This window comes from Zingiber officinale, chromosome 5A, assembly GCF_018446385.1.
Source record: "Zingiber officinale cultivar Zhangliang chromosome 5A, Zo_v1.1, whole genome shotgun sequence".
NCBI classification, from domain to species: Eukaryota; Viridiplantae; Streptophyta; class Magnoliopsida; order Zingiberales; family Zingiberaceae; genus Zingiber; species Zingiber officinale.
The window spans coordinates 94646108-94670092 of NC_055994.1; the positions used below are offsets into that span (position 1 = coordinate 94646108).

The window sequence follows — 23985 nt, forward strand, 5'->3', positions numbered from 1 at the left end:
CATCTACTTTCATTTAGATCAATGAATATTATAACCTGTGAATTTTTATACTTGTCACGGAATTAAAATAACTATATAATGAGGGTTGAAACTAGCATACTTTAGTCTTTTCAATGTATTTAACAAGTAGGTCACATCTTCATCTTTTTTTTTTCTTCTTGGGAGTTTTAAATTATGTTTTCAAATACTACCATAAAAAAAATTATAATTAGTGATTGAAATCAAAGAACTAAAACTAATTAATGTGTATATATAGACTTACTACAATGGCTTGCATTCTCATTTTGTTAAATATATCAATTCTTTCAACCTCCTTCTTGGCATCTTCTTTATAATTTAATTTTGGAATTGATATACATCTCCCTCTTCTTCTCTATCATCCATATCAATTTTTCTTTTCCCCGATCAAGACCAGCTGTAGATATTGTGATGCTCTCTAAAGGCTTGCTAATTTCTATCTTGCTTCTCTTCTTTAGAGGTAACAGCTTTAACCAAGTAGGACTATCAATAGGAGTATCCTTGTGATCATAGCAAGTAAGATACGACCTCTCCTAGTCCTTGTTCTAGAAGTAATAGGTTCAGGATGAGGATCCACTACAGGGTCGTTTAATTTAGCCAAGATGCCCTGATTTTCTATTACTCTAAGTAAATCTTTCACCCTTTCATTTAACTGATTGTTCTCCATTGTTAGCTTCTTAATTCAGTTCTAATGAATAATACATTTAGGGTATTAACTATCAGTTGGGCAACTAATTTCTATATCATATACTGGTGATGCCTCTAATGGATGTGGAGTAACATCGAATTGAGGGAGATTTTCTACCAATATTTTTTCATAGGGGGTAGGACTAGTTCACTAATAACGTATCAAATTAGAAATAATTATTTAACAATTACAATATGGAATTAGGTGAGAGTCTTAGATATTTACCTCTTCAAATTATACTTGCTCCAACAAAGCTCTCACCTTACTAATATGGGAATGAGTAGACCTCTACTTATTTATTCTTGCGCCTTCAGTATTATATGATTTTTGGATTGGGACATGTTCCAAAAATCATGCCTACAACATTAGATGCAATCTTACATACATAATAATGTTCATATAAAAAAACCACATTTACTATTTTAAAAAAAAACTTACAGGTAAAAGACTAGCAAATCCTTGAGATATGGAATTGAAGTAGTCGTATGGGATATCAGACTTGATGCAAAAAGATATCTGATGGTAGGTAATTGGAGAGTAATAAATTGATGAATCGCTTCAACCTAATTGAATCTACCTAGATTTTCAAAATCATTTATAACATCCACATGACCTAATAAAACCTTATATATACTAGACGAAAATAAAATATAAACAAATATATACAAAATATATAATTGATAAAATATTTAAAAAAATCAGCATCTACTTCAATTCTACGAGAATTGAATTTAAGCAACTCCTCAATTCTTAATCTAGTAGGTTCTTTTTTATAGGAAAAGTGAGCAAGAAAGAGGTCACCCAATGCATTAGCTGAGTTTATAGGAACATAAGCACCTCTATTTGAAATACCAAGCAACAGAGATACATCTCTTCTAGTAAAAATTACTGGGACACTTGAAAATTTAAATTGATTAGTTTTCTATTATGCACTTCGAACTTTCAAAACTAGAAAATGTACCTGAAAATATAAAGGTTTGAGATGTTGAATCCCAACTTTGAAATATATTCACGAGTAGACCATGAATTTGCTGAGTATTTTGTATGTCCAAAAAAGAAATAAAAGGAGGTTGTTTGATGATCGTTTTGTATCGATTATTTAAATGAACATAACCATGATTTTGTCCTTTCATTTTTGGACGACCAAAAAAAATTATTAAAGTGACCTAAAATACTCGTCCATTGGAGTTTATGATTAACAACAACTGATGACTGGAATCTCATAGTAAAATATCAATTGGTAACATAAATAAATAATTGTATATATGCAAAAATAATATTTCTATAATTAACAAAAATCATCACATGTTGTGCTGATTTGTATATAGCTACAAACTAGTACAACTTTGTAGTTGGTATTGAAAAAATAGCACTATGTTATAGCTAGTTTGCAAAAACCAGCTACAATATGACCATTTGAATAAACCAGTTTATAGGAACTTGATTTTTTGCAAAACAATAGTACGCTAGTACTAATTTTTGAAAAATATCATCTATGTGTCTATTTTTAAAAATCATCATCATCATGTTCCTTCGAAATCAACCACTAAATTGTATCTTACAGTGGTTTTTAAACAACTGGTTTTTAGAAATAACGATAAGTAAAAGATAAACACTCAACATACATTTGCAACTCCTGGAATGCGCCATTAAGAAACACGAGTAGAAAAATGAAAGAAGAGAGATTAGTAGTATAGGTTGGACGAACACCCTAACTGACTCCACACAAGCTGATCGCTAAAGAAGATGGTCTGGGTTTAGGGTCCGACGTGGGAAAGAAAAGGAGCGGGATGAGAGAGAAGAGGGTTTAGAGCTTTGGTTTGAAAACCAATGACGGGAACAAAGGGAAAGGATCGGATGAGAGAGAGCCAAAAATATATTTACGTCTTTTGAGAAAATGTTATATTCCAACGTATCTTGGCTTCTTTGGTTTATCGACATTTTAGAGGCCCAATAGCAGCCATCAATGGAGCCCATGACCACCCACAGATAAAAGCCTGAAGCTGCTTCCCGTGGACTCTCGCCCAACTACGTTCGACGGCGAACTCGAACGATTCGGCGAATGGGGAAGAAAGGGAAGGATCCCGATCAGGAGACCGGCGCCGTCCAATCTCTCTCCTCCTCCTCCTCCGCCGCCGCCGCCGCCAACCCGTTAAGGAGCAATTCCTACGGGGAGGCCCCCGTCGACCCTCCTGCGCCGGCGCAGGAGTTAGGGTTTGCGGAGCTGTCGTTGGGCCGCGAAGATAGCGCCGGGGGATCCTCGCATGCCAGGAAGAGAAAAATTGACGAGGTAAGCTTGACGCCCGCATCGGTTCCCGAGAAAAGGGAGAAGCTTGGTGATGGTCCCGAGGTCGAGTGTTCCAGGAAGAAGAGAAAGAAGAGGAAAAGGGCCGAGATTGAGGAACAGTATGCGAAGCGGAAGTACGGTAATGAGGAGGATTCTTCTGAAGGGGAGAGGACTGCCGTAGTTGGGAAGAAGAGGAAAGCGGCGTATTTGAACTCATCGCAGCTGGTGGAATCGAAGGAACCGTTTGATGATGAGAGCGAGCTCGTGAGGACGGTTTTCGTGGGCAATTTGCCATTGAAGGAGACCACTCAAAAGGCTCTGCTGAAGGAATTCGCAAAGTACGGGGAGATCGACTCTATCAGGATTAGATCAGTACCGATCATTGATGTGAGTATTTGAAACCTTGAATCGTGGCTTCTTTCCTTTCCTTTTGACACGAATCTCATTCTTCACTGTTCTCTTTTCTTGATCAGAGCAACGCAACCACAAAAGCTGCAATTTTGGAGGGCAAAGTTAATGGTGTTATTCATAGGTCAGTGATTTGTTTGAACAATTTTCTACTGATTAGATATCTTGCATTAGATTTCCCTGTACTCTTCTTAAATTCTTTTCCATGTTTTTCATCACATCATTGTCGACCATTATTAATTAAGCTGCTTTCTAGTGCTTGTTGCTATTCTGTTGCTATTTCAAGTTAAGATGAAATAATTCGGAGTTAGGCTTGACACATATATCATTTGTTACCAAACAGATATCTTGAAAGCTTAATCAGTGGTCTACTGTGATAATTTACATTTGGCTTGTACATTACAAAAATAGTTCTAATTGAGAATTAAAACCTGTGGTTGTATTCTTGAGATATTTGTTATTGTGTAGGTGAAGTATTTTTCAAGCATTCTTCGTTGTGATTCAGACAACTCAATGCAATTTGAATTGCGAGTTTGTAACAGGCTTGCCAAGAGGAAATCATGCATTTATTTTTCCAGTACATTCCTAATGTTTGGTGTTTTACTATTTAATGAGTGACCATTTTTTTTCTTCTTATATGACAGTGCGCATGCATATATTGTTTTTAAAGATGAGCAATCAGCTAAGGCTGCATTATCTCATAATATGACATTAGTAAGTTCTTTTCTTGTTTCAAATTCTGACCAAAAACAGGAAAGAAAGATGATCACGAGTTGTAGTTCTTTATGTTTCTCATCAGAAATGTGCCATAGTTTATTGACATTTAACCTAAGATACCTATGCTTGCTTTTAGTTTCGTGGGAACCATGTACGTGTTGATATGGCTTGCCCACCACATAAGAAGCTAAAAGGAGAGGCTCCACTGTATGAAAGAAAGAGGACTGTTTTTGTGGGTAACCTTCCCTTTGATGTGAAGGTGTGATTATCTTTATGCTTGGCAAAAGGGGATTGATGTTTGATTCTATTTTTTGGGGTTTTCTATAATTATCTACTGTTTTATGCTTACAGGATGAAGAGCTTTACCATTTGTTTTATAGCACTGGTGAATCAACAACATCCAATGTGGAAGCTGTGCGAGTTGTTAGGGATCCTTATACGAGCTTGGGGAAGGGAATTGCATATGTCTTGTTTCGATCACGGGTATGATTGACTAGTCTTCATCCCCGTTAGATCTACATATTCGATTATGGCTTAGTTGTTTTTGTTATAGTATGTTATGGAGTTTGAGTGTGATGCCAAAATGCCTCTCTTTTCCAGTCTTTACTCGATGCGGTAACAAAAAATGAGTTCAGTGATCATATTCATTGCAAATTATGCAGGACGCTGTTGGTTCGGTTGTTTCAAAAAAGGACTGGAAGATGAGAGATCACATTCTTACCGTACGCCGTGCAAAATCATTGGATGCTACATCAGCAAGTGTTGCACTGTCAAAAAGGAAGGGCCGAGAGCAAGAGAGGGATGGAGAATCAGACGAGATGGCTCCTAAAACCAAACAACCTGCGGTTGTCGTCCGAAAGGTGAAAGAACTCCTGAAGAAACGAAAACAGGAGAACCGCACCCCGGAGGCTAATCACGCGAAAAAGAAAGCGAGAAAACATCATGTTTAGAAATTACTTGTTTCAATTGTACTTTATTATCTTGGCAAATCTTTGCCAAATATGTTTTTACTGTCATTCTTCTTTTTTTCTCACTGGAAAGAAAAATATAAAATCAGTTTTACTGTAAATTAACTTTTCCAATTTTAGGGATTTATGAATCATTTTATTTATTATCTCATTCCATTACTCTTGGAATCCCTTTGTTGCCTGGTATTCTACTATTCTTTCACACGTCAACAAATCAACACCATGATTTAACATTACCTCAAGAAAATGGATAATTAAGAACATGGAGACAGTTTAAGGCTCATTCGAGAAAACGATATCTGATTACTATATGCAAATTTAGAAAGAAAAAAGTAGCTCAAGGTGATATGATTTGCATCCTTAAGTATATGCTATACATGATTCAATAGGGAGTGAGTTCAGCAGCATGAACAACAATCGCTTGACATACCTAATGCTTTAGGATAGTAAATCCAGCAAAGGGCTTCCCTCTTTTGCGAGAATAAACAAACCCCCATCGCCTCTTGAGATTCTAAAATCGTGATCGAGGTACGTTATCAGAAGCCATGACGCAGCTCGGTTTCCAGGCAGCGGAACTTTGAGAGGTGGTTGGCCAGAGATGGAACGAGTTATGTTTGCAGCGGCCTCTTGTATGGGGTTCAGTGTCTGTTGAACAGGTTTCAGGTCAATCTTCTGGCCAAATATATCTACTGTTTCTGGTAAGTCCAATGACGATGATATCTCTGGAGGCTGAAAGACTCCTTCCTTGAACTGAACCTGTGTAGACACAAATGCTTAAATGCTTCTATCTTGAAACTTGAAGAATAGAACCTATTGGGTGTGCCGACATGTTCAAATGTTGGTTACTGATTGAGAAATTAAAACCTTGCTGTGTTGTCTTTGGCGAGATCAATTACTTCAGTGATGTGTTTCTAGAAGTCATTAATGTGCACAAAGAGTGGCCAATGAAAGGCAGATGAAATCAATTTTCTTATCTATCTATTTAGCCTTGGCAATCAACAAATCTAAAGCTAGAAATCACTTTTGAACATCACGAGAATACCTCTCTCTAGCTAGAGAAAACTGAAACGAGAAAAGAGGGAATTTGAGGTCCTTTCAGAGAATACAGCATAAGAAATTACTTTTGATCTAATAGAAGATACCTGTACTCTGGATGAAGTTTGAACCTCAAAAGATGCTGTAGCACTGAAAGAGAAGGTGGCAAATGGGCTCGAGAGAGTTGTGGCATTTACGATTTCAAGTGTCTTACTGTCAATAACTTGAGATATCGTTTTTACTTTCAACAAGGGTGTTGCTCCAACTGCTAAAAGAGGTAAAAGCTCCGAAAATGCTGTATACCTGAAGAAAACACAACCAGTAATTAGCTCAAAACAATCAGTAACGTAATAAGGCACAAGTCACTTCTTTTTTGGCTAATGGTTCAGAAACCTAATAGTCAATTAATTTTCTAGAAAAACTTAAGAGTTGTATAAGAACCAAGGGTATCAGTATCAGTTATATGTTGTAATAAGCATATTTCACAAAATTACAATGGAAGCATTATGCATCAGGATGAATACCATCATCACTTTCAGCAAAGATTCACTTTCTTCAACTACAGAATCTGCAATCTACCTGTCTACACTCAAGCTTGAGATCTGAACATTAATATTTTCATGGTTTTTCTACCCTATATAGCATGAGTCTGTCACTTTATCTCCTATTATAAGCAACAAAAGTCATGTGTGATAACTATTTAAGATTCCTCACCCATATCATGTAATTAATATCCGCTGCAAGGTTCTAGGATTATGAAAACAAGTAGTGACAGGAAACTAAATGATACGGTGAATAAGATAGGGCCCCCGAAGTTGGGGTTGAAGTCAAGAAGGTTAGCTAATGTAGCGGTCAAAGTCAAGAAGGGGTTGACACTCAGAACTAGGTCGAGCACTCTAGCTGATCGGATCTTTTATCCGATCGGATTTCGAGTCCTCCCAATTTGATTGAAGTCCAAGTCCTCCTGGTTCGATGGGGAACTGAGTCCTCCTAACTCGATAGGAAACTGAGTCCTCCTAGCTCGATGGGGAACCAAGTCCTCCTGGCTCCATGGAGAACCAAGTCCTCTCGACCTGATCAGAGCTTCCAGACATACGGCCACTGGACTCTTGTCCGATCGGATGTCGAGTCCCCACCCTTGGTTTAACTTGAGCGTCGAAGTGTCTGCGCCAGGACCCCTCCCTGGCCCGATCATTGAAGTTTTCTTCCTCCTTCATTCTTCTTTGACACGCAGGCTTGATCGCGGCACCAGGTCCCTCCTGCTCAATCTTCTCACAGTCAACCTCGACGTCACCTAGCCAGCACACCATCTTCCCTGATTTCAGATAGGATCAAATTTGGTGTCGTCTGCGGGAAGATGATGCGCTGGCTAGGTGATGTCAAGGTTGACCACTAGAAGACTCCGAGCACGAGAGACCGAGCGTCGCGATCAAGCCTGCGTGTCAAAGAATAATGGAGAAAGAAAATGTCAGTGACCAGGCCAAGAAGGGGTCCCCGACACAGGCACTCCGACGCTCAACTCGATTGAAGTCCGAGTCCTCCTGGTTCAATAGGAAACCGAGTCCTCCTGGCTCAATGGGGAACCGAGTCCTCCTGGCTCCATGGAGAACTGAATCCTCTCGGCCTGATCAAAGCTACTAGACATACGGCCCGACTGAACTCTTGTCCGATAGGATGTCGAGTCCTAGAGATGGTCAACCTTCTGCAGCCAACTCAACCTATCCAAGGGCAATGTCTGATCGAACAACAGATAAGACTCGGTCAACCCATCATTGACGTGTCATGATTAGTAATTTCTCAGCCCAACGACCCAATATTCCTTTGACGCTTTTGTGTAACCATTGTCAGAGAATCAAAGAAATATTCTTCGTGCAACTCATACGATGGAAGCTTCCATCCTGAAAAAGCAGAGGTGACGGGCCTAATTTAGGAAAGACTGCGATGTGTCAGATTGGTTGGTCCTATTTTAGAAATATATTGATATCCGTGCAGCGAGAAAGCAACAATATATAAGGGGTCTCCACCTACATGCACAGGTAAACTTCGCTATCAGAGTTCACTGTTCATCATGCGCCGGGACCCCTCCCTGGCCCAATCATTGAAGTTTTCTTCCTCCTTCATTCTTCTTTGACACACAGGCTTGATCGTGGCACCAAGTCCCTTCTGTTCAATCTTCTCACGGTCAACCTCGATGTCACCTAGCCAGCACACCATCTTCCCCGATTTCAAACAGGATTAAATTTGACGTCGTGTGCGGGAAGATGACGCGCTGGCTAGGTGACGTTAAGGTTGACCGCAAGAAGAATCCGAGCACGAGAGATCGGCATCAAGCCTGCGTGTTAAAGAATAATGGAGAAAGAAAATGTCAGTGACCAGGCCAGGGAGGGGTCCCTAGCACAGGCACTCCGACGCTCAAGTCTAGAATTAAACCTCTGACCAGATGGTTGAAGGAGACAGGGAACTGGCTTATAACTCGGCACTAAGGCTCGAGGATCTGGTATTAAACCTCCGACCGGATGGTCGAAGGACACGGGAAAACCGTCTTATAACTCGGCACTAAGGCTCGAGGATCTGGTATTAAACCTCCGACCGGATGGTCGAAGGACATGAGAAAACTGTCTTATAACTCGGCACTAAAGCTCAAGAATCTGGAATTGAAGCTCCGACCGGATGATCGAAGGATACAGGGAAATCCACTTATAACTCGACACTAAGGTTCGAGAGTCTGGAATTGAACCTTCGACCGGATAGTCGAACAGCACGGGAAAATCCGCCTCGAGAGTTTGGAATTAAACCTCTGATCGGATGGTTGACGACCACGGGGAAACTCGCTTATAACTCGGCGCTAAGGCACGAGAGTCTGGAATTGAACCTCCGACCGGATGGTCAAAGGACACAAGGAAATCCGCTTATAACTCAACGTTAAGGCACGAGAGTCTGGAATTGAACCTCCAACTGGATGGTCGAAGGGCACGGGGGAACACGCTTATAACTTAGCGCATAGGCCCAAAAGCCTGGAATTAAACCTCCAACTGGATAGTCGAAGGGCACAGGGAAACTCACTTATAACTCGGCGCTAAGGCTTGAGAGTCTGGAATTGAACCTCCGACAAAATGGTCGAAGGGTATGGGGAAATCCGCTTATAACTTGACACTAAGGCTCGAGAATCTGGAATTAAACCTCCAACTAGATGATAGAATGGCACGGGGAAACTCACTTATAACTTAGTGCCTAGGCCCAAAAGTCTAGAATTAAACCTTCGATCGGATGGTCGAACACCACGGGACAACCCCCTATTAACTCGGCACTAAGGCTCGAGAGTTTAGAATTGAACCTCCGATCGGATGGTCGAAGGGCATGGGAAAACTCGCTTATAACTTGACACTAAGGCTTAAGAGTTTGGAATTGAATCTTCGACTAGATGGTCGAAGGGTACAAGGAAACTCGCTTATAACTCGACACTAAGGCTCGAAAATCTAGAATTCCGAATGGTCAAAGGGCACGGGGAAACCCATTTATAACTCGATGTTAAGGCATAAAAGTCTGGAATTAAACCTCCAACTGGATGGTCGAAAGACACGAAAAAACCCGCTTATAACTTGGCGCCCAGGCCAAAGAGTCTGGAAATGAACCTTTGATCGGATGGTCGAAAGGCACGGGGAAACCTGATTATAACTCGGCACTAAGGCTCGAGAGTCAGGAATTGAACCTCCAACTGGATGGTCGAAGGGCACGGGGAAATCCGCTTATAATTCAACACTAAGGTTCAAGAGTATGGAATTAAACCTTCGACCGGATGGTCGAAGGGTACGGGAAAATCCACTTATTACTCGGCACTAAGACTTGAGAGTCTGGAATTTTTGTCTTCTGAGCTGAGTTTGCCTGATTTTCATTAAGTGTGAATACTCAAAAGAATATATCAACGCATTACAAGCATACTCTTAGGCCCGATAGGGTTGTAGATGATTTACACTCCACAACCGATCTAAATTCTTTCCTTCAGCAGTTTGGATACAGTAGGAGCTCGAGGCCACTACCTTGTATGGTCCACCCCATTGCAGTTCTAGCTTATAAACATCTCCCACCGACTTGATCTGCTTCCAAACTAGGTCGTCCACTTGAAAAAATCTTGAGATGACCCTCCGATTGTAGTTTTGCTTCATCGGTTGACGATACGCCATTAGTCAAGTGGCTGCTTTATCTCTGACCTCGTCCACTAGATCGAGCTCCAGAATTGTCTTCGTTGTACAATTACCTCTGATCGGACTCCCGGCCAACTTCAATCGGGCCAACTGCTTCTCCGCCGTAAACGAGCCCTCCCGAGGGGTATTGCGATATGCCCACAACACACTAGGCAGTTCATCAACCCAACTCCCTTCTACATAATCCAACTTGGTTTTGAGGCCTCTGATGATCTCCCTGTTGGTGACTTCTATTTGGTCATTGCTTTGAGGACACGCCACGGGAGTACAAAGCTGCAAGATACCATAACTCGAGCACCACTCCGGATTTTACGACCCTAGAATTGTCTTCCATTGTCTGAGACGAGCTTGTGAGGAATTCTGTACCGGCATATGATATTCTGCCACATAACTTAATAACCATCCGCTCAGTTATCTTTGCCAGAGCCTCGGCTTTTACCTATTTGGAAAAATAAACCACGGCCATCAAAATTTTTTCTGAGTCGGTGCCATCGAGAAGGAGCCCATGATATCCATTCCCCACTGGTCGAAGGGGCATAAAACAATCAAGGTTTCAAAAGCTCTGTGGGGGTGATGTGGGTTGTTTTGGTGCTTTTGACACTACAAACAAGTAGCTTCCAATTTAGCCGAGTTGGCTTGCAGAGGTGAGTGACCGATCGCCTATGTGATCCCCGCAGGAGCCTTGGTGAACTTCTTGCAGAATGTACTATTTATCTTCCAGACCAATACACTTAAGCAAGAGGTGAGAGAAAGCCCTTTTGTATAAGTGATCTCCCACCAATGTAAACCGAACGACCTTTTCTTGATCACACGTGCTTGTTCCGAGTCGACCGGTAAACTCCCTTGTTAGAGGAACGAAATCAACAACGCTCTCTAGTCACTTTGTAATTCTAGCTAGGCTTGCCACTCAATATAGGCTATTAACAGTGCTTGCTCCACTGGCATGTCCAATGTCTGAGGGACCAAGGCCCCAGCCAACTTGACCAACTCATCTGCTTTCTAGTTTTCCACTCGGGGGATATTTTGCAAGGTCACCTCCTAGAACCCTTCCTTCAGTTTCTCAAAGGCTTCTACGTACAACTTTAACCGTTCGCTGTTGATCTCAAATTTATCGGCCAACTGTTGAGTCACCAATTAGAAATCTAAATGAATTAAGACTCGGGCGACCCCCACGTGCTTCGCGACTTGCAGTCCAGGTATCAATGTTTCATACTCTGCTTCATTATTTATGGCTCGACAATCAAGATGAATGAATAACTACAACCTATCTTCGTGGGGCGATACCATAAGGATTCCGACCCCGCTGCCCTGTCAGGTGGACGATCCATCCACGTAGATCTTCCACGTTTCCTCCGACCCCAGGTTTTATATCTCCGTCATGAAGTCCGCCAATGCTTGAGATTTGATCGTCGTTCAAGGCTGATATTGTATATCGTACTCACTTAGTTCCGTGATCCACTTGATCAGCCTCCCCGAGACCTCTAAGTTCACGAATACTCTGCCCAGAGTGCTATTAGTTAATACTATAACAGGGTGAGAAAGAAAGTATGGACGTAATCTCCGAGCGACTAAGACTAGCTCAAACATTAATTTTTCAAGAGCGGTGCAACGACATTCGGCATCTTTCAATAAATGACTTAAGAAGTATATTGGTTGCTGCTCATTGCCCTCCTACCTCACTAAGACCGATCTGATTGCTCCTTCAATGGTGGACAAGTATACCCACAACGGCTCACCGGCTATGGGTTTCGCGAGTACAGACAAAGTAGACAAATAATCCTTGAGCTCCTCCAGCGCTCTGTCACACTCGGCATCCCATTAGAACTTGGCGGCTCGGCGAAATACTTTGAAAAATGGTAGGCTCCGATCGGACGATCTCGAGATGAACTAAGACAGAGCTGTGATTTGTTCGGTCAATTGTTATGCTTCCTTCATGTTGTGTGGGGGAGTCATGTCCCGAGAGCTTGCACTTTGTTTGGGTCGGTCTCGATCCCCTACTCTATCACTATGTACCCAAGGAAACGGTCGATCTTGGCTCTAAATAAGCATTTGTTGGGGTTGAGTGTGAGTCCATACTCCCTCAATGTTCGGCATGTCTCATCTATGTCTACGCACAGATCAATGGCTCGGAGGGGCTTGATCAGAATGTCTTTCACGTACACCTCCATATTTTTTCCTATCTGCTTCTAGAATACTTTGTTCATAAGTCATTGATAAGTAGCACCTGTATTTTTAATCCGAACAACATAACATTATAATAATAGGTTCCTTCTGCAGTAATGAAACTTTCTCTTGGTCTTCTTTGGCCAATAGGACTTGGTGATAATCCTGGTACACGTTCAGCATGCATATCAGCTCACAGCTAGAAGTCGAGTCCACCACTTGATCAATGCGCGACAAGGGGTAATAATCCTTTGGGCACGCTTTGTTCAAGTCTCGAAAATCCACGCAGACGTGCCTTTTATTCCCTGATTTGGACACCAGCACTAAATTGACTAACCAGCTCGGGAACTATACTTCTCGGATGTGTCTTGCCTCGAGCAGTTTGTCCACCTCCGCTCGAATGATCTTGTTCTGCTCGGCTCTGAAATCTCTCTTTCTTTACTTGACTGGTCAAGCGTCCGGAAAGACATGGAGCATGTGTTTCATAACGACTGGTAATATGTTTGTGATTTCCTAGGTCGTCCAAACGAAAACATCATTATTGCACGTTAAACACGCGGCCAGCTCTGCCTTGAATTCTGAGGTCAAGTCGATTGCTATCTGAGTGGTAGCTTCCGATCGGCCCGGATGGATCTGCACTTCTTTTTCTTCGTAAAGCAATGTCGATGGCACTTCATGTATTGCATTGACCTCCATTCGCTAGACCTTGAGAGTTGTGCGAGCTTCGATTTTGATAGCATCCACATAGCACTTGCGTGCTACCAGTTGATCCCCCTTCACCTCCACTACTAAGTCATCGACGGGAAACTTGATCTTCTGGGAGAAGGTTGAGATAACTGCTCAGAACTCGTGCAACACCGATCAAACTAAAATCACGTTATAGGCCTAAGGCGCGTCCATCACTATGAAGGTTGGCCGACGAATCCTCATCAGGGGCTCCTCCCCAAGAGAGATAACCAACCTAATCTGTGATATGTCCAATCGGCTGCACTTCATTGTCGATGAATCCGTACAAGGGCATTGTCATGGGTTGCAACTTACTCCTCTTTGTCCACAGTTGCTCGAATGCTTTCTTGAAGATGACATTGACGGAACTTACTGTGTCCACAAAAGTTCGATGGATGATGTAATTAGCTATAACGGCCTTGATGATCAAGGTGTCATCATAGGATACTTCCACCCTAAGTCCTTGGAGCTGAAACTGATTTCAGGCCCTCGTGTTTGCTCTTGGTTGCATCCAATGACGTGTATCTCCAGTCGGCAAGCATGTGACTTTTTGGACCAGTTGAAATCTTCATCGGTCGGCCCCTTGCTATCATGCCTATGTCACCCCGAGCAGCATTGCTGACGGTTTTCTTCTTGTCAGGTTGATTGACGTAGAGGCTCTACAAGGGCTTGTGTCGGGGCTCGGTTGTCTCGTTGCTGGGGTTCCGATTAGCATTCCTAAGGCCCTACTCTGGGGTCCATTCAGTCGTTGATAGCGTCGATTATGTGGAGACGGCGATCGTTGGCAGAACCCTTAGTTGGTCGCTTGGTGCATTCCTTGGTTATATCTATAACACTCATGAGTGTTGTGAGTTCTCATCCGGTGGTAAGTGCAAAACAGCTAGACCCATTGGCGGGGCTCAGAGAACGGAATCCAAGCGGCTTCCACATGTTGGACCGTGCTTGGCTTCTGCTAGTAAGGATGTGGGGGATGGCCCGATCGAGGTACTTTGTGTAGCAGAGGAGGAAGAGGAGCTCAACGCTTTGAGGCATTGACAAGAGCAAGCATGACTACTTCTTTCTTTCGAGCAGACTGAGCTTCCTCCATGTTAATGTACTTGGTCGCCCTTCCTAGAAGGTGATCGAAATCCCCGAGGGCTTCTTTATAAGGGATCGGAAGAAGTCCCCATCTGTGAGCCCATGGAAGAAGGCATTCACCAATATCTCTAGAGTAGCTAAGGGAACGTCCATGGCTACTTGGTTGAATTGCATGATGTATACCATCAACGCCTCCTTCGGTCCTTGCTTGAGAGCGAATAAACTCAGTGTGGTTTTATGGTACCAACAACTGATGGAGAAGTAGTGGAGGAACGCCTTTCAGAAATCCTTGAAGCTGCATATGGGATCAACCGGAAGTCGATTAAACCATCTTTACACGGATCACAAGAGAGTAGTCAAGTGCTAAGTATTGATGGAGGATGGCTACATTTTCGAACTTAAGTAGGTGGTCCTCCAGGTCTATCGTGCCTGTACTCTCCAATTGCAAGAGGTTGGAAATGGGGCGGCAATTTATCCTCTAATATTTCTAAGTAGAACAACATACTCGATCATTCAAGGGAGCCACGGAGGACTAGAGTCTTCCCTTTCCGCGAATCCCAAGCGGGTGCGTCTCTCGAGGATGATCCTTGGGACCTCTCTGAGCGGCCCATGTCATCGAGAGGCATGCAAAACAACGCCATGCGGTATGCGATCGGAGATAGGGCACGGGAGAAAATCGATCGGCTGTACAGGTACCTGATTGAAATCAGTTGGAGGAGGGACAGGGGGAAACTCCATCGGTCCTTCTGCCCTAGTTCTCCACTCGGTGTGAGGTCCTGTCACCGAGAATGTTGGGTCGTTCGGCAAAGGGTGTCCGACAGTTTATTATTGTTGCGTTATCTTCTGTGCTTTGGCGGCCGGAAGCAAATCCAAGTCCTCTTGCGATAAGGTAACTGTTGTGAAAAAAGAGGAAGTTTTAGAAATGGGCGAAGTTTCCACATACGACGCCAAATGTGATCCTATCTAAAATCAAGAAAAATGGCGAGGTGGCATTGAAGTTGATCGCGAGAAGACTTCGAGCAAGAGGAACTTGGTGTCGCGATCAAGCCTATGTGTCAAAGAAAAAGGAGGAAGAAAGCGTTAGTGACCAGGTAGGGTGGGGTCCCCGGCACAAGCACTCCGACACTCAAGTTAGACGGAGGAGAAAATAAAGAACAGGGATGATGAACTGTAAACTCTGAAAGCAGCTTACCTGCGCCTTTAGGTGGAGAACCCTTATATATTGTTGTTTTCTGTCTACATGAATGTCAATGTATTTCTAAAATATGACCAATCAATCTGACACACCGCAGTCTTTCCTAAATTAGGCCAGTCACCTCTGCATATACAAGATGGAAGCTTCCACCGTATTGGCCGCACAAGGAATATTCAATTGATTCTCTAACAACGGTTAGGCAAAATGCCAAAAAGGAATATTGGATCATTGAGCTGAGAAGCTACTAATCATAACACTTCAATGGTGGGTTGACCGAGTCTTATCTATTGTCCCGTCGAACATTGCCCTTGGACTGGTTGAGTCAGCTGCGGAAGGTTGACCATCTCGGGGACTCGGCATCCGATCGGGCAAGAGTCTAATCGGGTTGTATGTCTAGAAGCTCCGATTAGACTGAGAGGACTCGGTTCCCTATCGAGCCAAGAAGACTCGGTTCCCCATCGAGCCAGGAGGACTCGGTTCCCCATCGAGCTAGGAGGACTCGGTTCTCCATTGAGCTAAGAGGACTCGGTTCCCCATCGAGTCAAGAGAACTCGATTCCCCATCGAGCCAGGAGAACTCGATTTCCCATCGAGCCAGGAGGACTCAGTTCTCCATTGAGCTTAGACGACTCAGTGCCCCCATCGAGCCAGGGGGACTCGGACTTCAATCAAGCCGGGAGGACTCGGAATCTGATCAGACAAAAGATCTGATCGGCTGCTCGACTGACCATGCGTACATGCTATCCCCGAGTGTTGACCGCTCCTTGACTTTGACCGCCATATCAGCTCGCCTTCTTGACTTTGGCCCCAACTTTGGGAGCCCTACCTTATTCGCTGTATCACTAAACGTATGTTTATTAGTTATTATCAGCGTTTATACTAATCTGGTTATTGATAATGTTCATAAGTTTGTCTTTAGAAACTCACTTATCCAAGAGGAACCTATTAGATAATGCCACAACATAGATGCCAAAAGATAAAAATCATCAATCAGCAAACATACAGCTGCTCAGTTTCTTGATACATAGAAACATATTTTACATAGCCATGATTTTGCAAGCTACCGACTTTATGATGATGTTATTCGTATACGGTATATCTGAATGCAATGATCTTCCTTGAGCAATGCATTCGAATAAAAGTGCATAATAAAGCTCAGATCACTTCACATTGCCAAAATCTGCAAGCTACTGACACTAGGATAATGTTGTATTCATATATTTGAATGCAATGATCTTCCTTTAGCAATGTATTCGAGTAACAGTGCATAACAAAACTTAGATCACTTCACATTGCCAAAATCAGCTAGCTACTGACACTAGAATAATGTTGTATTCATATATTATGCAATGATCTTCCTTGAGCGATGTATTCGAATAATTAGATCGATCCAAGAAAAAGAAGGGGATGAATTTCGAGGGACTCACAATAAAATCCAATTTCCATCAAGAAGCTCCGGTGCCTCAGTCGGAGCCTTAGTGGGATTTTCGGCCTCGAGCTGGTTGACCAACTCCAAGATCTCGGCTCTATCTTCAAGCGTTGCTCTGAGCCCCAATTCCATGCCGTACAACGAGTCCACAAGGCACCGCTTTAAGTCCCCGAGCTTATCATCCTCCGGCACAGGGGTTCCATTCCCCGACAGAGAGCCTGCTTCCGCGCCCCATTCGTCCTCATCCCTAGAAGGATCCGCCGGATACGGCGCCTCCACCTCGGGCTCCGCCTTCTCTCCCCACTCGTCGGTGGTGCCTACCGCAGCGTCCTTCGGGGGCCCCGGTTCGGCGCCCCACTCGTCCTCGTCCACGGGAGGATCCGGGGCAGAAGGCCGCTCGGCTTCAGGTTCCGTCTTTTCCCCCCATTCGTCGGGGATTCGGGGATCCCGGCCTTTTCCCGCTCGGGTGGAGGCAGAGGAGGGCCGACGAATTTGTGCGGAGGCGGAGAGAGAAACAAAGGAGGGGGTCGGTCGGAAGAGGAAAGGGAGTAGGCGGAGGGAGCGGCCAGAGTTCGGAGAGGCGGCGGCTGAGGAGGAGAGCGATAGCAGCGAGGAAGGCAGGAGCGCCGCCATTTGCGTCGAGACAAACCGGAGCGGGAGATATGTTGTTAAAGCAATGGCTGCGGCGCTGGGCTCTGCAAGTTGTAGAAATCACCTGTATCAGCAAGGACACGGTTCTATTCAAATGATGATTTGATCGATCTTTATGTGTGGGCGCTCATATAGAATACACTTGAGGTGGTGTTTCGTGTGCATTTGGAATCAGGAGAGCAGATTATTGGGCTGGGCTACGCAGGCGAATATTTCACAGCCACGAACGAATTGGATCCGTAGAGTAGATTTTGGATCCACTAATTTATTAAAATAATTATTAATAAATATTATCGAACACTCCATTTAAATTTATTTAATTTTTTTTTAAAAAAATTAATTGGTGAGTATATTTGTTTGTTATATAATAAATAATAGGAATTTGTTTTGCAAAGAGATAAAGTTAAAGGGGTAAAAATGATATTTTATGTTCCCCCTTTTGCGCGAGTTTTCTCCACATAAATAAATGGCCGCTGGATTCCTGTTTTGCCCTCTGCCGCTCCCTCCTCCGCCTCCTGCTCTACCGTGCATTGCTGCCTCACTCCCACCCTCTCCGCTGGGGTCAGCCAATTCGATCGCTCCACCCAGCTTTCTCCGCGTGGTTTGTCGGCTCCTGATCTCTCTTTCAGCTCGGAATCTGCGGCCGACGGCGTTTTCTTCCGTGTGGTGATCGCTTGCCATCTTGTAAGGGTTTCGAATGTGTTTCACTACAAAAACCTTACTCTTGGCAGCCACTGATCTCGTTTGATACAGGTTTCGCTTATCTAGTAGAGTTTTCTCAGTGCATGGTTGATTTTTCTTTGGCAGTTTGGAGTTGAGAACGAGTTAGGGTTTTGGAGTGAGATCTGACCGGAATTGAGTGACTTTTTTTTTGGCTGTTGACTACTGAAAATTGATAGCGACTTGAAAATTCTTCTTCGCTTTTTTTCTTCAAGGCAAAGTTTTTATCTTTTGATGTTCTTGAGTGATGATTTGAGAGAGAAGTGGAGAAGAAGAGGATTAGGAAAACGAGCGTGTGACTACTGGCAGGTTGAAGGTGCATCTCTGTAGAAGATGGGTGGAAGCGAGACCGATAGCAAGGGGCCAAAAACATCGGCTGCGCAGGTTCCGTATTTTGCTCTTGTGGTTGTATATTGTTGGGCGCTCTTGTCCGAATCTACAGTTGTCTTTGAACTTTTTTTAAAGTTTTATTTTTTGTTTTCTTTCTTCAGGAGCAGCCACGAGCTACCAGCTCCAGCCCCAGCCCCACTGCAGCAGCCTACACGGATTGGTCTGGATTTCAGGTGATAGTGGAAATTACTGTCTGAATTGCGTTCTGTTTTTGAGCTTCTACAAGAAATCTTGTGTGTGGTCTTCAGATGCAATCCTGCCTTTTGTAATAATTGTTTTTGTGTGTGTAATTTGAATAGGCATACTCACCGATTCCTCCACCTGGCTTCTTCCATGCCCCAGTGGTGTCAAGTCCCCAAGCTCATCCTTATATGTGGGGACCTCAGGTGACATTTAGTTGCCAGTTAGCTCGTGTTTCTTTCCATGTTTATAGTGTTCAGATGTATAGGGGGTAATTTGACTTAAAAGTGGAATCCATTTTGTCGATAAATTCATACTTTGTTTGGTCCATTCGAGGTAGATATGTTGGCTTAAATAAATTGTTGCATTGGCCTAACATGAATAATCTTATAGGAGTGTTGATCAGCTATGATCATCTAGCTTGGAGGTGCTTCATTGCTGCACTCATTCAAATTTCAGATGATGAATTGAGTACCACATGTTAGATCAAAATTTTCTTTTTTTTGATGCCGTCTAATTTAGATGAACAGAGAGGATAATATTCTGAATTTTATTAAGATTGACATGTGCCGTATTCATAATTATGTATGTCTAGTGCAAGTTTCTTGCATAATTTTACATTCTTATATGATCTATTTCCTTGTTGACTTCTGTACATGTCTGTTTGATTTCCTTCAAATTTAACCCTGAGCTATTAGTCAAAGGCTAAACTTTTAGGTTCCTTAAATAGTCCCTTTTTATTTTTTTAGATAAAATGAATGATTATGCACGTATAGAGATGGTGATAATTTGTAGTATATAGTTGACTTTCTCTGTCACACTGGTCAATTGTATTGATAATTCCCATTCGCTTCTTGTAGCACCTTATGCCACCTTATGGTACACCACCACCACCATTTGTGATGTATCCTCATGGAATATATGCACATCCATCCATTCCACCGGTATGTCTACTAAGGCATCAGAAAATAAGTAATATTTTCAAGAGGGAAAGAAAACTTGCTTTCTCCATCTATGGCTCTACTAATTTTCTGTTCGACACTAAAATATGTCCAGGGTTCACATCCAATCAGCCCCTATGGTATACCTTCTCCAAATGTAAATGCTGAAGTTTGTGTGAGTTCCTGGCTTATACAACAGTTAAATTGTCTTCTGAAAGCTAGTGAGGATAGAGACTCATGTGCCTCATGTTTTTGCATCTCACAGGGAGATATGCCTCCTAGCACTGAAGGAGATGTAAAGCCATCTGAGGGAAAGGAAAAGAAACCCTTTAGACGATCAAAGGGAAGTCTTGGAAGTTTGAATATGATAACAGGAAAAAACAATACTGACATCGATAAGCCATCAGGAGCACCTAATGGAATCTTATCTCATAGGTAACAAAATCTTCTAATGATTGTATCATCATGATTCTTGGTTCATCAAGTATATTATGCATTTTAGTTTGGATAATCCTAATTTCAATTTCATGCTGCAGTAATGATAGTGGAAGTGAAGATTCAAGTGAAGGGAGTGATGCTAATTCTCAGAACGTGAGTTATTCCTCCTCTATTGCTTGCTAAATGTTTGTGGAAGTGAACATAAGTGCTGCACTATAAGGTTTCATGTTAGCTATCATATATTGGAATGTTGATGATTCCTGGGATTTGTCTAGCGCCACTGTTGACACTTCCTATATTCATTTATAGAAATTTGTTTTTGCAGTAGTGCTGATCAATATTGGTGTCTGTGTGACTTGCTATCTTTGTTATTGTACTGATCTTAACATCTTCCCAAACAATGCTTAAATTCTTTTGGACTGATGGGCATGTATTATTTGCTACCTCATTGCACTTAACCTTAGCTATATTAAGAATTTCATGGTGAATAATGTTGCATGCCCAATTTCCACATGTTAAAGTTTGAGTAATAGAAGGAGAGCCTTGGCGCAACGGTAAAGTTGTTGCCATGTGACCAAAAGGTCACGGGTTTGAATCCTGAAAACAGCCTCTTGCAAAAAGCAGGGTAAGGTTGCGTACAATGGATCCTTCCCCGGGACTCCACATGGCGGGAGCTTCGTGCACTGGGCTGATCTTTTTTTTTTTTTTAAAGTTCGAGTAACAGGTAAATGTAGTTTCAACATTATTTCTATATGCAATGGAACTTTGTAGTCGTAAATGATGAATGTTCCTGAAGTAGTTAGGAAAATACTAGAAACAGTATTTTTCTTATTAGAAGTTGTTTTTCTTCTCTTTCAGCATTTTAAAACCAATCCTTTAGCAGATCAGTGCGTTTTGTGGAATCTTCCAAGTTCAAGTTTTAACAAGTCAAAGTCACTTTTAAGGACTTCTTAATATGCCAAAATTGTGAAAAATTCCCATTTATCTATCCCAGTACATATATCACTTGTTTAGATGAAATCTTTATATGTAGTTTTTTCTCTAGGATTTATCATAGGATCAGCAGTAGGATTGGAGAATGAGCCACTTGCACCATAAGACGTGGCTCACACTTTGCTTTGTTCATAGGTATGGCAAAGGTAGCACAATCTTATGACCTAGGAGCAACATTCACTTGCTTTGAAAAAATATCTTGCAGTTTTAGTAATGAATGGAAAATAGAATTCATTGAAGCTATCTAGTGATGAGGATGCTTTCTACTTCTTGTTAGAAGCTAGAACCTGTTGCTTTTCTTCTTTTTTTCCACAATTTGTTCAGTTACCACTTGATTTTGTACATGAATATGATATTCCTTCAATATCAGAAGTTGACATGTATTCTTTCTCTCGTATCAGCTTGCTAAGTTTTTTGCTGATTGTGCACAATAGATTCTTTAAACTAAGTATTGGTAGATCATGCATTAACGTCGTGATAAAATTCTATAGGACTCAGAACCAAAGACAGTTGTCAGACAGAAGACTCTGGATGGTAGGCATCAATTTAAACAACGTGCATAGTTATCTCAATGACCTGTACGTTGGATGAAATTTATCTTATTGCAGAGACGACTACGAATGGCACAACTGCCACAGATATTACACCATCACATGCGATGTCACATCAGACAATGCCATTAATGCCTATGCTAGCAGCTGGAGTACCTGGAGTTGTTGCTGGTCCTACTACAAACTTGAATATTGGAATGGATTACTGGGTTACTCCAGCTTCATCTGCATTCCCTCCAGCTGGGACGGTTCCTACTGCACCAGCCACAGGAACAACAGTGTCTGGCACACTTGTTGGAGCAAGTGAAAAGGTTCCATCAGAGATATGGCTTCAGGTTTTTTTCTCAGCTTACCTTATTTTTGGCTTTATTTTATTATTTTCGTTAACTGTAAATTCAGCATTTAGGTTTTGATACCACTAAAAGTTTTTTAATCCATCCGTTCAGTCTCCAAGATTATTGCTTATTTTCCATTCAATGTCACACCATGTAGGTTTCACATAAGTAACCGAGAAAGCATTCCATGTCAAATAAAATAAGATTGATCTTTTTTAATTTATGTTACTTACTATTCAATATAGTGTAACCATCAGAGAAAATAGGAAACTATTCATTCCATGTTTTTCAATTATACCTGATTTCACAGTTTGTGTTTAGAAACTGATTTTATTAGTTGTGTTATGAATTAAGGATGAAAGAGAACTAAAAAGGCAGAGACGGAAACAGTCAAACAGGGAATCAGCACGTCGTTCTAGGTTGCGCAAGCAGGTTTAATACATCTACCTAAAATTGAATAGACTTCTACAAGATAAATATGTGGGTAATTATTGATTTCAAATTGTTTTCCTATATAGGCAGAGTACGAAGAAGTGGCTCAGCGTGTGGAGGTTCTGAAAGAGGAGAATACGGCTCTTAGAGCAGAATTAGACAACTTTAAGAAAGAATATGATGAACTTCTCGCCCAAAATGCTTCTCTTAAGGTATATATATATATATTGCTTCTTCATGCTCACTCAATTCAAGTTGGATTGCTGATATATATCTTTACAGGAGAGAATGCAAGGAAAAATGAAAGTATCAGCCTCAGAAATTGATAATATCCAGCAAGACGATAACACACAGATTGACTTAGATTCTGATCCGCAAGCAGGGAAATCAGACAGCAAGCAGCTGGGTGATCACTAACATCACAGCTGCTTCAATAACATATCGACCAAACACAACGCTAACTAATCCACGACAACTTCTCCAACTCTTAGCATAGTAGCAAATCTGATGTGGTTACTTATTTTTGGCCATTGCATCATCAGTGCGGTCTACACGGGGTGTTGTCTCGACTGATTTTTTAGCAGTTAAGGCAAAGCCATGTAGTTTTCCTTATACCTAATAAGACTGATTGTGTGAGTGATAATGCACTGAATCTGTTTAACATATTCAATATTGTACAATACTGAGAGTAGAATTACTACCAGCTACTAATTAACTTGATTCATGCATTCTATTAAGTGTAACCTTTTTCTCAAAGGAATGGTTTATATAAAATAGTTCATGACTAGTTCTTTTTTAGTGTGCACATAAGCAGTTATTTTGTTGAGTGGATGCAGATTGCAGTCTTCGAAGTTGACATTTTCTCGTTGAAAGTTAGGAAACTGCTGACTTACTTTTTGGTTTTTTTTTGGTTCTCTCTCTCTCTCTCTCTGTGGCTGCAGCAAAGATTTAACGTGCAGTTGAAGAATGGTAGTGTTGAATTGACGTTAGATTGATTGGACGCACCTTACTTGTCCCTTCAGTGCGTTTGGTGAAGGAGCATCAATTAATTTTCATCTAACTTTATTTATTCAGCATTAAATAGAGTTTATGAGTAATAAATCTGGGTGTTTTAATAATTAATTTTTGATGAAGTACAAAATAAAATTTATATTAAAATAATTTTAATTTTTTTTAATTATTTTTTATATAAAAAATATACACTAGGGTGTTTTTTAATCTCACATCTTATTATGATGTATAATCACGAGTAAAAAAAATTTCTATAAATATTTTAGTTTGACGACATTAAAAAATATATGTTTTTTAATTTTTTTACTAAGATCAAATGTAATATTATTATTATCAATTTAATATCTGATATTAATTGTTACAATAGTTTGTTGTTGTTAGATTTCCGAGTGTCGTCTTGCATTATTGCATACACTTAGTATACCTTTATC

General features: G+C 41.7%; 3 protein-coding genes across 3 annotated transcripts; 2 read left to right on the forward strand and 1 right to left on the reverse strand.

The window, feature by feature from the left end:
• The first annotated feature begins 2700 nt into the window (after positions 1–2700).
• Positions 2701–5237, forward strand: LOC121981046 (nucleolar protein 12-like). The gene is made up of 6 exons (XM_042533380.1): positions 2701–3380; positions 3467–3525; positions 4046–4115; positions 4255–4377; positions 4470–4601; positions 4781–5237. The coding sequence occupies exons 1-6, from the start codon at positions 2769–2771 to the stop codon at positions 5066–5068; spliced, it is 1284 nt and encodes a 427-aa protein (XP_042389314.1). The 5' UTR covers positions 2701–2768; the 3' UTR covers positions 5069–5237.
• A 129-nt stretch (positions 5238–5366) lies between these two features.
• LOC121981047 (probable plastid-lipid-associated protein 3, chloroplastic) lies at positions 5367–17626 on the reverse strand. The gene is made up of 3 exons (XM_042533381.1): positions 16911–17626; positions 6229–6424; positions 5367–5842 (listed from the first exon to the last, which is right to left on the reverse strand). Exons 1-3 carry the CDS (start codon positions 17543–17545, stop codon positions 5525–5527), a joined length of 1149 nt encoding a protein of 382 aa, XP_042389315.1. The 5' UTR covers positions 17546–17626; the 3' UTR covers positions 5367–5524.
• A 411-nt stretch (positions 17627–18037) lies between these two features.
• LOC121981049 (bZIP transcription factor 1-B-like) lies at positions 18038–23348 on the forward strand. The gene is made up of 13 exons (XM_042533382.1): positions 18038–18247; positions 18371–18667; positions 18775–18846; positions 18973–19059; positions 19714–19797; positions 19910–19969; positions 20060–20229; positions 20331–20385; positions 21717–21759; positions 21834–22111; positions 22466–22543; positions 22630–22755; positions 22826–23348. The coding sequence occupies exons 2-13, from the start codon at positions 18617–18619 to the stop codon at positions 22958–22960; spliced, it is 1239 nt and encodes a 412-aa protein (XP_042389316.1). The 5' UTR covers positions 18038–18247; positions 18371–18616; the 3' UTR covers positions 22961–23348.
• The last annotated feature ends 637 nt before the right edge of the window (positions 23349–23985 follow it).